The sequence below is a fragment of the Halichoeres trimaculatus genome, unplaced genomic scaffold (assembly GCF_033239565.1).
Source record: "Halichoeres trimaculatus isolate MK-OKI-2021-1 unplaced genomic scaffold, fHalTri1.1 fHalTri1_scaffold_16, whole genome shotgun sequence".
In the NCBI taxonomy this organism is placed as follows: domain Eukaryota; kingdom Metazoa; phylum Chordata; class Actinopteri; order Labriformes; family Labridae; genus Halichoeres; species Halichoeres trimaculatus.
The window spans coordinates 26,889,578-26,901,663 of NW_027437194.1; the positions used below are offsets into that span (position 1 = coordinate 26,889,578).

The 12,086-nt window shown below is 39.0% G+C and overlaps 1 protein-coding gene across 1 annotated transcript; it reads left to right on the forward strand.

Annotated features, from left to right (window-relative positions):
- Positions 1-1,810: 1,810 nt before the first annotated feature.
- swi5 (SWI5 homologous recombination repair protein) lies at positions 1,811-8,810 on the forward strand. The gene is made up of 5 exons (XM_074690840.1): positions 1,811-2,047; positions 3,038-3,086; positions 3,172-3,275; positions 3,483-3,577; positions 8,538-8,810. Exons 1-5 carry the CDS (start codon positions 1,950-1,952, stop codon positions 8,600-8,602), a joined length of 411 nt encoding a protein of 136 aa, XP_074546941.1. The 5' UTR covers positions 1,811-1,949; the 3' UTR covers positions 8,603-8,810.
- The last annotated feature ends 3,276 nt before the right edge of the window (positions 8,811-12,086 follow it).

A 12,086-nucleotide genomic window follows, 5' to 3' on the forward strand; every position in this document is an offset into this window, starting at 1 on the left:
TTTTCTTTATTTTTTATTATTTTCTGCCAGGGCTGTCTGTCCAGGCTGCTTAACTTCTCTCCTGTGGAGAAAAGAACATTGGTTAAGTTGTTACCTGAAGGTTAGTTAGCTTCTGATGAGTCCTCATTGTGTGGTCTCCTCGCCTTGGATAAATCCTCCTCGTTGTCCTCCAGAGTGTCCCTGTTGGGATATTAACTACTTTGGGCAGATTAGGTTTAGATCAGTGAATGTTAAAGGATGAATGAATGAATACGCACACCTAGTCTGAATCTTCCGTCTCACAGAATCTACGTCACAGCAACACTGAGTCACTTACCTGAACCTGCTTCATGTTTGGAGGAACCTTCCATGACAGAAACCTTTTTTTTTTTTTTTTTTTTTTTTTTTGCTATTATGGCAAGAAGGGGGGCAGAGTAAATTTTACGATTTTGTATCAGTTATAATACCAGCAGCGCCACCTGGGGACTCACACCCTAAGAATTTAAAGGCAACAGTAATTCCCACAGCTTGCACAAGTAAGCACTAAGAAAGGCAGAGTCAGGGGTTTAAATAAATTCAAAGATTGTATTTAATCAAAGAAATGAGTGAAAAAAAACACACTGGATAACTACCTGAGGGAAAATAAGGATAAAGTTAAACAATCAAAACTACCAACCAAAAAATTACAGCGACAAAGAATGTTTTATTTTCTCAGTGTTACAAATAGGCCTATCACAACTTTGACAAAGAACATTAAAACTACAGTGAATTCCCCCCAACATAAATTAACAACATTAAACAAGAAGAAATCAAAGTAATGAAAATCAACTTAAAACAGGTTGAGGCCACCAGAAGGGAGGCAGACTACACAGAGGAAGGTGCAGGGGGTGCTACACAGTCGCTCACCTACTGTGACCCCGTGTCAAACTTAAGTGCAAACAAAAAGGTGAAAGGGTCCCTCACCTAGGGCGCCTGACCACCCAACTAGTAGGCCCAGCTCTTGAAAGAAAGAAAAGAATAGCTAAATGAGAAAGCAAAACCAAACAGGCAAAACCCAGTTGGATAAATTATACTAAACTGAGAGGTGAAAGGAAAAGGAACCTAAATATACTGTATAAATAAGCTAAAAATGGGGTATATAATAACCAAGAAAACACAAAAAAGCAGACCAAGAAGCTACTGGAAGAATACCAAACTGAGGGTGTAACAGACCAAAAACAACCAAAAGAAGGAACAAAAACAAACAAACGAGGAGGCAAAAACAGCAGCAGATTATCTATAAAACAAACAAAATCAATGCAATTAAAATCTGCTACAACCAAGGGGTAATGGTTACCTAAAATCTACAAGCCAACCTACTCACCACCTTGCAGCAGAGACCAAACCAGGAGAGGCAAGAGGCCTACCAAAGGCTCCAGCTGCCCTAAATAAAGTGGCCAAACAGATCTACCTTCAGGAGCAGCACTGAACTTACAGTGCTGCCTGCCACACTAGCTTAGCAGTAGGAAAACCAAAGAATCTCAGAGTAAACCTTACACCACAGAAAGTGCTTTTATTCTGCGTTTTGATTTATTTTTTGCTGCCTGTCCAGGTTGGTTAATTTCTCTCCTCCTCGTTGTTCTCCAGACTTCTTTACAGTATTTCCACTCATCTTTGCTGTTGACGAGGATACATTTGTCTCCGTAAAATCCAAGAGGGTTTCTCTTCTGACTCACAAAAGCTGTGCGCACACACATTAGCTATTCCAATCTACGCCATTTACCAGTAGATGGCGGTAACGTACCAATTCGTTGTTCACCAACCGACAATAAACCTTAAAGCAGAAGAAGAAGAGGTCCCAACCAATCAGGTTGCAGCATTCTGTCTCTGTTTACCATTTGCCGCGAGTTGCAAATTAGTTTCTCACGCGGCAGTCTTCAGGATAATTTAAATTGATATCTACGCATTTATTTTACAGAATTTAAATCACTATGAACACAGAGCCTCCCGGAGAAACTCAGAACAGTACAAATAATTTTCAAGTTTCGACGCCAGAAGGGAGCAACGTAAAGACAGGAGCGCTACGAAGGTCTGTAGATTCAGCTCCAGAGGTTAACTAGCTGCTACATTTTCCACTGAGCTCCACCTCATCTTTAGTATTAGAGGACACGTTTTGTTACTTAGCTTTTGTTGCTTCTGTGATGCTCATATCGACGGAAGCTAATAAACTCAGGAAGCCCTCTGAAAACATTAATTCCTCCCAGAAGTGACCCAATACACACGGTTATATTTGATGATGATCACGTTTTCACTTACTGACATGTACGTGGGTGACTGCGTTTATTTAAGCCAACTCACAACAAACACCTGTGTGAGCACAAACCGGCTACTAATGTTTCCCCTGTTAAAAATAAAATCAAAAGTGGGTCTTCTTGTCCCTCTTTTCCAGTTAGTGATCCAAATGTGTCTCTAGGATTACTTGTAACATAGTTTTAGTGAACTGGATCGTTTATAAGTTAATTTTAATATGTTTCTTTTCTGCCAGATAATACTGAAAAGCTGTCTTACCGTCTCAGTTATCTGTCAAAGCCCCTAATGTCAATAACAGAATACTTTTTGATCATCAAGTCATGAACCTGTTTGTGTTTCTTCTGTTTAAAACACATTTCAAAATTCATGTCCATGGTATTATGTATTATGTGTGTATATTTATTTTCTCTCAACTTGACGATTATGATTCCCTTTTCATCAGCCCCAATAAATCCCCCTTGACTGTTTACAATCCAAACTGCAGCAGCAACACTGATCATTAAGTCCAGCATAAAAACTAACATCATCCATTTTATTTTCCTTTCATTTTTTATCACTCAAACTCAGAATACATTGTGAGACCTTTTTTATATCCTGAAAAAGCCATCCCCGATCAAAGACCTGTGTTGATCTTGGGTCTGCTGCTCCATCCTTACCTCACCAGTAGATCTCCGACCAGGGTAGACTTGCTGTGCCCAGTGTTGGACCAAAAACTAAATGTGACTGTGCCTTTGAACTTGTGGCTCTCTTTGCTCCCCTCTCTTCCTAGAACGCCATTCTCAAATCTGAGGAGAGTCAGTTCCAACTTCAAATCACCTGTGAGTACCCAGCTCTATATGCAACTCTCATTTAAAACTCACTTGTTTTTCATCATGACGTGTATATTTTTACATCAACTTACAGCTTCAAGTTTCGTTGAGTGCTAAAGTTAGCCTCACAGAGGAGGTGGCAGAGCTTGAGAGGAGAAAAGAGCAGCTGGACACTGAGATAGCTCAGCTAGAGGATGAGTGAGTACAGCTGTGTGTGTGTGTGTGTGTGTGTGTGTGTGTGTGTGTGTGTGTGTGTGTGTGTGTGTGTGTGTGTGTGTGTGTGTGTGTGTGTGCGTGTGTTTGTTTTTCAGTATTTCTGTCTTTCGGGTCCAACCTGGATGGCACGTGTTGCACCATGGGATGAGGACTTTTTATGGATTTTCTTTTATGTGCTTGTTTCTCCAGGGGATACAGAATAGAAGAGCTGGAGCATCATATCGATATGCTGCATGAATACAATGACATCAAAGACATTGGACAGTCACTGCTTGGCCGTATTGGTAAGACAAACACTTGTTTGAACACCAAAATCAACTTCTTTTGTACCAGCATGTAAAAACCAACCATTCAATTAAGTTTTATTTTTACCATTTGAATATTTTTTTGATAATTTCTCTGGTGGGTGCAGAAATCATACACTCCAAAAAAAACCAGGGCTGCTTACAAAAACTGTCTGTTGAATGAGTTTCCAGTCTGTTCATATGAAACATGTTCACTCTTCTTTGCTTAGTTATGAAGCTCTTGCGTGAACCAGTTGTATAAATCAGAATAGATGAGATAAATAATATGTCCTCCATAATTATGTCTTTTTCAGTGATTTGACACAGTTGTTCAAAGTTGATTGTGTTCATTTGAATATTTAATTTAATTTAATTTGTTTGATTTACAGGGACAATGCATATTAATGGACATTTACAGTAAATATGCCAGAGTTAGCCAAAAGGCTAATTTTCATCTGTAGTCCCTGGCCAGATGTTAAAATGGGCAACTTAAAAAGCACAAGATGAAATAAAACAGAGCAGAATAAAAGAATGCAGAGTTAGTTATTAAAAAAAAACAAATAACACCCTAAAGTTAAACAGTACTAAGATCTGAGAGAGAAGGAGAGAGACAGGGAGAGAGAAAGAAAAATAAAATAAAATAATTATAATACATAAGGGTAAATAACCACATGTGTGAAACATATGCGAGAGGAAGCTGCATAAAGTAAATTTCCAAATCATGCAAAGCATATAAAGAAACAACAGAAAAACACAAAATACAAGACCATGCAAGTAAGACACAAGGTATACTAAGGTATTGTCAACACTGGACAGATCTATATAAAAGCATATGACTACTAAAATAAAGCATGCATGACTGGGTTGAGCAGCAGAGGAAAGAGAAACAAAACCAAAAGTGCAACATAGCACAGAAAAAAACACATGAATATTATAGCTGTCATTAGACTGACAGAAACTCATAAATAACAAGTTTGTTTGTCTTATTTCTAGTGAAAGTGTCTTATTAAACTTAATTAAAGCACGGCTTAGGAAGTTCAAATAAATTTCAGGATATTACAAGCTAAGAATTAGATTGCTTATAATGAGTAAAAAAGGTAATCTGCCAGTAGAATAAGAAACATGTACTTGTTTAAATGCTTTGTTATATTAATGGACAATATTTATTTTGCCACTAAAAGCTATTTGTTTCTTATCTTGTCACTTTTAATACAACGAAATTAGACATTTATCCCAGCTTCTCAGTTGAATGTGGTTTTTATTAAGTATGACTGATTTTTTCTTGGCAAAAGACAAAAGAATGTGCTAAGTTTTAAATTGTTTGCAGTGTTTCTTTGGTTGAGATGTGAATAAAAGTTAATTCTTAATGAACTGCTCTAGGGAAAGTCAAAACTATGCAAGTTTTTTTTTATTTATTTATTTTTTTTCTACTTAAGATTATATATTAGACTTAATATGAGCCACATTTACCTCATAATTCTGTAGCAATGTCTTGATTTAAGAGATAATGAGCCAAAAATGGGACCTGAGCTGCTTCTAAGACAATTTCACAAACTTGAAATGTTTCTCTCTTTTTCAAGGAGCTTAACTCTTAATTCAAAAGATTAACAAGTTAATTACAAGCAGGTCTTATTTTGGACTCATGGTATCTCAAAATAAGAGCAACTTTTCAGGGGAGTGCATATGTATTATTCTTTTTTGAGTAATCAAACAGAAACACTAACTGAGTTAAAGTTTTTGCTGATTAATATGTAAGCCAATTTCATGTTTTCTTCTCTAAGATTGTAAGAAAACAAAAACTGAAATTACAATTGTGCTTAGTCCCATATAATGGGATTGGTTGAAATTCAACAGCAGGCCACCAGAGGGCAGCAAAGCAATGTTCACTTTACTTACAAACTGCTGAATCAACATCCAAGGCCAGACCTTATCAGCATGAGAAGTTTTCACCCATCACTGATTATATCTGCCTGTAGATTACACTGATGAGCCTAAAACAGATTACACCCTATGTTGGATTAACTCTTGGACCCAAATCACCGTAAATGAAGGAGCCAGTTTAGATATAATTTAAGCTACAGGTTCTGTGTTTGTCCCAGCTTATTATTGATCAGTGTTTTTTCCATCCATCACATGATGCCCAAAATGTTAGTTGGTCATGAGTGGAGGAGTTTTATGTCCTTGAGGTTAAGTAAATCTGGAGAAGTTCACATTTTTCTCTCTGATAGTGGGGTTTTGGTGAATCACAGCCAAGTCACATTGTGGTCCCTGAGTGTCATAACAAACAAGACTTTTCACCTACTTTATTACTCACATGCTGTTTGAGGTGTTGACGATGCTGTAGATAAATTCCTGAAAAGCTCAGATGTCACTCAGCTTTTTTCGGTTTGTTGTCTTTAATCTTTCAGGGGTTTAAAGCTTCCTATCTCTTTAACTTCTCCCCCACCTCAGTACAGTGGACAGTCAGGATGATAATGGCCTCTTAGTGAATGGAGCTGGCGTTTCCCCTCTGACACAATAGCCGTCTTTCACATCACTCACACACAGAGGCGCACACACAAGTACAATGTCTTGACTGTCATGCAGACGCATGCTTACACTCACACAAACACAGGTCTCATATACATACACGTGCTCTCATATTCACTCTCTCTCACACACACACACACACACACACACACACACACACACACACACACACACACACACACACACACACACACACACACACACACTTTTCCACAGAGGCTACACTTAAACACTGAGTTGCTGCTGGACTGTAAGCTCCTATTCTGAGAGGGAGGAGATGGGTGGTCAGACAGTGGAGTGAGAGCAGACGAGAGGAGATGCCCTGCAGTACCCTCTTAAGACAACTGTCCCTTTGTCTCTCAATGAGCCAATCTGTCTCTGTTCAGGTCATTGTCACATTTATTAAAAGTGTCCCCCGTAGACCAAGTTCACTTTGAAACGTTTTCCCTTTAAATTAGTTTCAATCTGAGTGATGTAATCATTGCCTCAAACGCCTCTTAAAACCTTGTGCTGGTAGATAGTCTCTTATTACTAAGTCCGTAAACTGTAAAAATAATGCACTTAGCCACCCATGATAATAACAACCGTTTGGTCACTGCCTTTTTAAAACCAAGAGTTCACCATATTGTTTGTTTTCTGTAGCCAGAAGTGCACATATTTGTAGGAGAGGGTGGCATCAAGAAAGAGTGAGGGTGTAGCAAATGTTCTTCAAAGCCATACTGTCTCTACCAGTGGCTAATTCATTACCAGTGACTGAGTGAGCTGATTATTAGTGTTCTTTACACAGAAGAAAAAAAATCTAAGTGTAGTAATTGCTGATTTATTGGTAAAAATTCTTATTAGACTTAAAAGGGCTCATATTAGGGTCCCTGTGAGGAGTTCAACATTGATCTTGAAAAAGTCTCCCTTCTAGATATGTCTGATCATAATCCACACTTTAAAATGAGACCATCAGCGCCAATTTAGGTTTCTAAGTGCTAGTTCTTAGCTTTCAAATTGGGTCATGGTGGGGCGGGTTGTTTTACAGCACATGTGAGTCTCTATGACAAAGTTTGGAGAAGAGACATCTGTGTTTTTCTCTGCTTAAAACAATTTCTGTGATTAATTTCATAATGGTGGTGGACACAGGAGCCTAACTGTCAGAAAGAAGAGCATAAGAAAGATAAACAGGAGAGAGATAGAGCACAAGCTAAAGGCTAACACAGGAGCTAAACTGTTTGTGCTAATGTTCATTCCAACCATAGACTGTAAAAAAAAGTGGACGTCTGCTTGTTCGGCTCGAAGTGAGTTCTCCACAAAAACTGCTCCCCCTGGTGGCTGGCTGCAGTATAGGTTTAAAAATCCAGCTTTCCAGTCATTCCATATGGGCTGTCGTCAAACTTTAAAAAATTATTACACCTCGTAGAAATGTTTCTCACGTCCGATTGTTGTGGTGATTTGAAGATATAATTTGGCTGTCTTGTATCCAAGTCCTCTTTTTTCGGAAAAGTTTTGTTTTAATTAGTTATACGAGGTTAAAAATGAGACTTTATGTAACGTTTAACGATGATTGACAGCTGCCATTCTAGTGTATTTTTTTCAGGGATTGTAAAATATGTCGGGAGGTAGAGTCAGGAAGTGATTGGACTCTCGAAAGAAAAAAAATATATATTATTTTTGTCACCCAGCTCCACTAAGATTCCCCCAGAATCCCTCACAGTCTCTACTGCGCAGAATCTGGCTGCAAACTGCTACAATGGTGGCGCCTGAGGCAGCTGTATTTTGGCTTCAAAACCGTCCAATAATAAATTGCGGAGCCACGCTGCCCACTCTATATACAGTCTATGATTCCAACCCACATGCACAAACATCAACATATACTTCCCCAAGTGAGTTTTTAAACATAATATTTCAAAGTGAAAAGACTGTAAACATGTTTCATTTGGCTGTAAAGGTGCACATTGACATGGGCTTGCTGCAGGTTGACTTACTTGGAGCCAGCCTCAATTACCTGTTAAAGAAACTCCAGCTTTGACTTCGAGGTAGCTGCTTGGGTGATTGAGGAATCAATATCACAACAATGAACTGGTCCTTTTTCATCAGGCTGAAATCAGCACAGATAGTCACAGCCTGGTTGTTTATGATGATAAAACAATGGTGTTATTGCGCTAAGGGTAGTGCATTTCTAAAAAGCTCATCACATATCCTGATATTTTGAGCCCCAAACTAACTGAAGATATGCGTGAAGAGCAGTACAGCAGCATTTTAAAGCCACAGTGTGGGATCTTTTCAGTGTGTACATGCTTTTCTGTTCAAAGTGATTAATTAGTTTGGCTATGCAGTCTTGGTCTGCTCAGTGTTTTGGGGATCGTTGTTTGAAAAGTAGACTGGAGGGAGCTGACCCTGTAATCTGGGAGAGGTCTCTAACCCCCCTCTTCGCTATTTCTTGCAGCTGCTCTGAGGGGAACCACAACGAGAGATCTCTACAGCCACTTTGGTCTGGAACTTGATGACTGAAAATGGAGCAGTGGGGATGAATTTACAAAGCTAAAGAGGATGGTCCCGCTCTGTTTTGATGTTTAGATGTTTTTAAAGGAGGAGGGGGTATGCAAATGGGGTCTGAAAGACAAAAAGAGAATGCTGCAATGTAAAGAATACCCTCTATGCAGTCACACCTTTATTTAATAAATAAAGCACTCAGAGCACAAGTCTTTCCTCTTTTTTTGTTACGTGTAATTTCACTTTAGAAACTCAAAAAAGTTGCAGATCACTGACAGGTTTGCTTTTCATGTCACTCGTTGTCACTTACAGCACAAGTAAATATATTTAATAGGGTGAAAGATCCATGCTAGCTTGTATTTGACCCAGCCTCTTCTTAAAAAAATCTTTGTGGAGGGTTAAAGGATGTTAAGCAATGGAAACACTCATGTACAGTTTCCTGTCTGTTTCATTGTTTCCACTGAGCCATTTCAAAATTCAACCAAAGAAATACTTTAAATGGCAACAAAAAATGAAAAAAAAAACTAGCTGTGGGTCTTTCATGTAGTTTGTGTCCTCTGAAGACATAAATAAAGTCACTAGCTGAGCAGAAAACACAGAGTGGTGACATAATACCCTGGGTGTGTCCTTATCTGCCTGAGAGCCTCTGATAAGGTGTCTTCTTTGATAACTGCAGCGGAGCTTCACAGCCCTCATTCTGTGGCGTTTAACTGTGTTAGTTAGTGGGCATCTTTTACTCACATGTAAAGGTGTTTGATCAAGTTCAGGCATGGGCACTGTTATCGGTCTTTGACAAGCCAAAGCTCATCCTCTGCCCTTATCCTGAACTTTGCCTCTATATTATCTCACATACAGTGTGGGCTGTACATTAAGTCCAAGACTGTAGATGATAAATGCTGATCAAAGTGTTTACAAGTTAAAGGTTTTAATGTTTTTTGACTTTTCACAAAAACAGTTGTAAACTCTCTTGCACTAAGTGTGTATTCTTGGGTTTGAGCTCACCAGGCTTCTGGGGAAACAACCTTTCTTAACCCTGCTCTGCTCTGATGTTTACAGTGGGTCTTTTGTAATCTCCGCCAATTATGCAATGAACTTCATGACATGACACACTGCTGTGATGGCCAGTGTGTAAAATGTCAACCTCTGCATGTCATTCAAACAAGTCCTCTGAGCTGGTATCATGGGCTACAGCACTTTTCTTTGAGCCTGCAGCAATTTATACAAATTAAAAAAAGGAAATTATTGCCACTAAGGACCAATACTGACATTTTTAAAATTATGTTGAAATCCTGAGTCATTGATTTTAATTGTTCAACTTCTCAACTATTCACTTACATGACAAGGGTGCTATGACTTTTCTCATTTGGAACTATCAAACTTTATTTCACATTTTGCCATGGGTTTACAGTTATAGTTACAGCCACGGTTACAAGGTTTAAGCCTTTTTGGATGGTGAAGGCCAGTTTTGTACCTAATACCCATAAAGACAGTAAAAAGCAGGAAGTAACCTGATAATCCATCCAATCCAACTTTATTTGTTTAGCACTTTAAAAGCAGTTCCTGTGCTGAGCAGAAAATTCAAATAAAAAAAAAATACATAGCAGCTAATATGAGACAAAAAAAACACTACATGTTAAATACTAAACAATTCAAAACATAGAACACAATTAAAAGGCACAAAAAAGAGAAATAAAATAAAGGAACAATAAATGGCTAAAATTGGTTATAAGCATGGGCTGTGATGTCCAAACAGGAAGCCAAGGCTAGCGTAGAGTTCAGTCCTACAAGTGCTGGCTCCAGCCATATATATATTTGATAGAATGAAAAATATACGTATCTACTATTAATGGTTTCTCTAATTAATGATCCCCTTAAACTAAACATTATGTGCATACCTGCATGGTCCTAAAGAGAGGAAATATCCAGTGAGCAGCAGTTCTGTGGGCCAAAATGTCTTGTTGATGCCAGAGGTCAGAGGAGAATGGACAGACTGGTTGGAGCTGATAGAAAGGCAACAGTAACTCAAATAATCACTGGTTAAAACCGAGGTCTGTAGAAGAGCATCTCTGAACGCACAACACGTCCAACCTTGAGGCAGATGGGCTACAGCAGCAGAAGACCACACCGGGTGACCCTCCTGTCAGCTAAGAACAGGAAACTGAGGCTACAATTCACACAGCAACACCAAAACTGGACAATAGAAGATTGGAAAACCGTTGCCTGGTCTGATGAGTCTGGATTTCTGCTCCACATTCAGATGGTAGGGTCAGAATTTGGCCTCAACAACATGAAAGCATGGATCCATCCTGCCTTGTATCAACGGTTCAGGCTGCTGCTGCTGGTGTAATGGTGTGGGGGATATTTTCTTGGCTCACTTTGGGCCCCTTAGTACCAACTGAGCATGGTTTAAAGTCCACAGCCTACCTGAGTATTGTTGCTGACCATGTCCATCCCTTTATGAGCACAGTGTACCCATCTTCTGATGGCTACTTCCAGCAGGATAACGCTCCATGTCATAAAGCTGGAATCATCTCAGACTGCTTTCTTCAACATGACAATGAGTTCCCTGTACTCAAATGGCCTCCTCAGTCTCCAGATCTCAATCCAATAGAGCACCTTTGGGATGTGGTGGAACGGGAGATTCTCATCATGGATGTTCAGCCGACAAATCTGCAGCAACTGTGTGAAGCTATCATGTCAATATGGAGCAAACTCTCTGAGGAATGTTTCCAGTACCTTGTTGAATCTATGCCACCAAGGATTAAGGCAGTTCTGAAGACAAAAGGGGGTCCAACCCGGTACTAGCAAGGTGTACCTAATAAAGTGGCCAGCGAATGTAGGTATAACTGTTTGTTTGTTTTTTCCTCCAACCAATAGTGAGGTCAAAGGTCATATATACAGTGGTAGTGTTTAACACTAGTTGCTAGAGAGACAGAGAGAGGGAGACAGAGTCCAGAGTTCAACGTTGTAGAAATGATGAAGGTTAGACTGGTAATAGTCATAGCAGCTGGAGACTGACAGGTCCACAGCAGCAGTTCAGAGGAACCTAAAAGACAAACTCAGAGACTGACGGAAAGATCCATGGTTCATAACTTTGGTGGGACATTAAGATTATAAATTTAAGCCTATAGCAGCATGACGAAGAGCAAGTTTAGACCTGAGCCAGGTCTAACTATGACCTTTATCAAAAAGAAATGTTTGAAGTTTTAAGTATTCTCCTAAAAGTAGAGATGGGTAGAGATGTTTCAGTACCATTAAGAGCTTTGTAAGTAATTAATGTAGTCTGCAGCAGTGTAATCCATCAGAAATGTGTACAAGCTTCATTACAATAACCACATGCAGCTTATTCCCCAATTCCAAAAAAGTTGGAACATTGTGTGAAATGTGGAAAAAAGCACATAAAACAATTATTTGCAAATTAAATAAACACTTTTTTTCACTATAGAACATGGACAATGTGTGATTTTCAAACAACAAAACTGCACTTTCTTAAGAAAGAAAA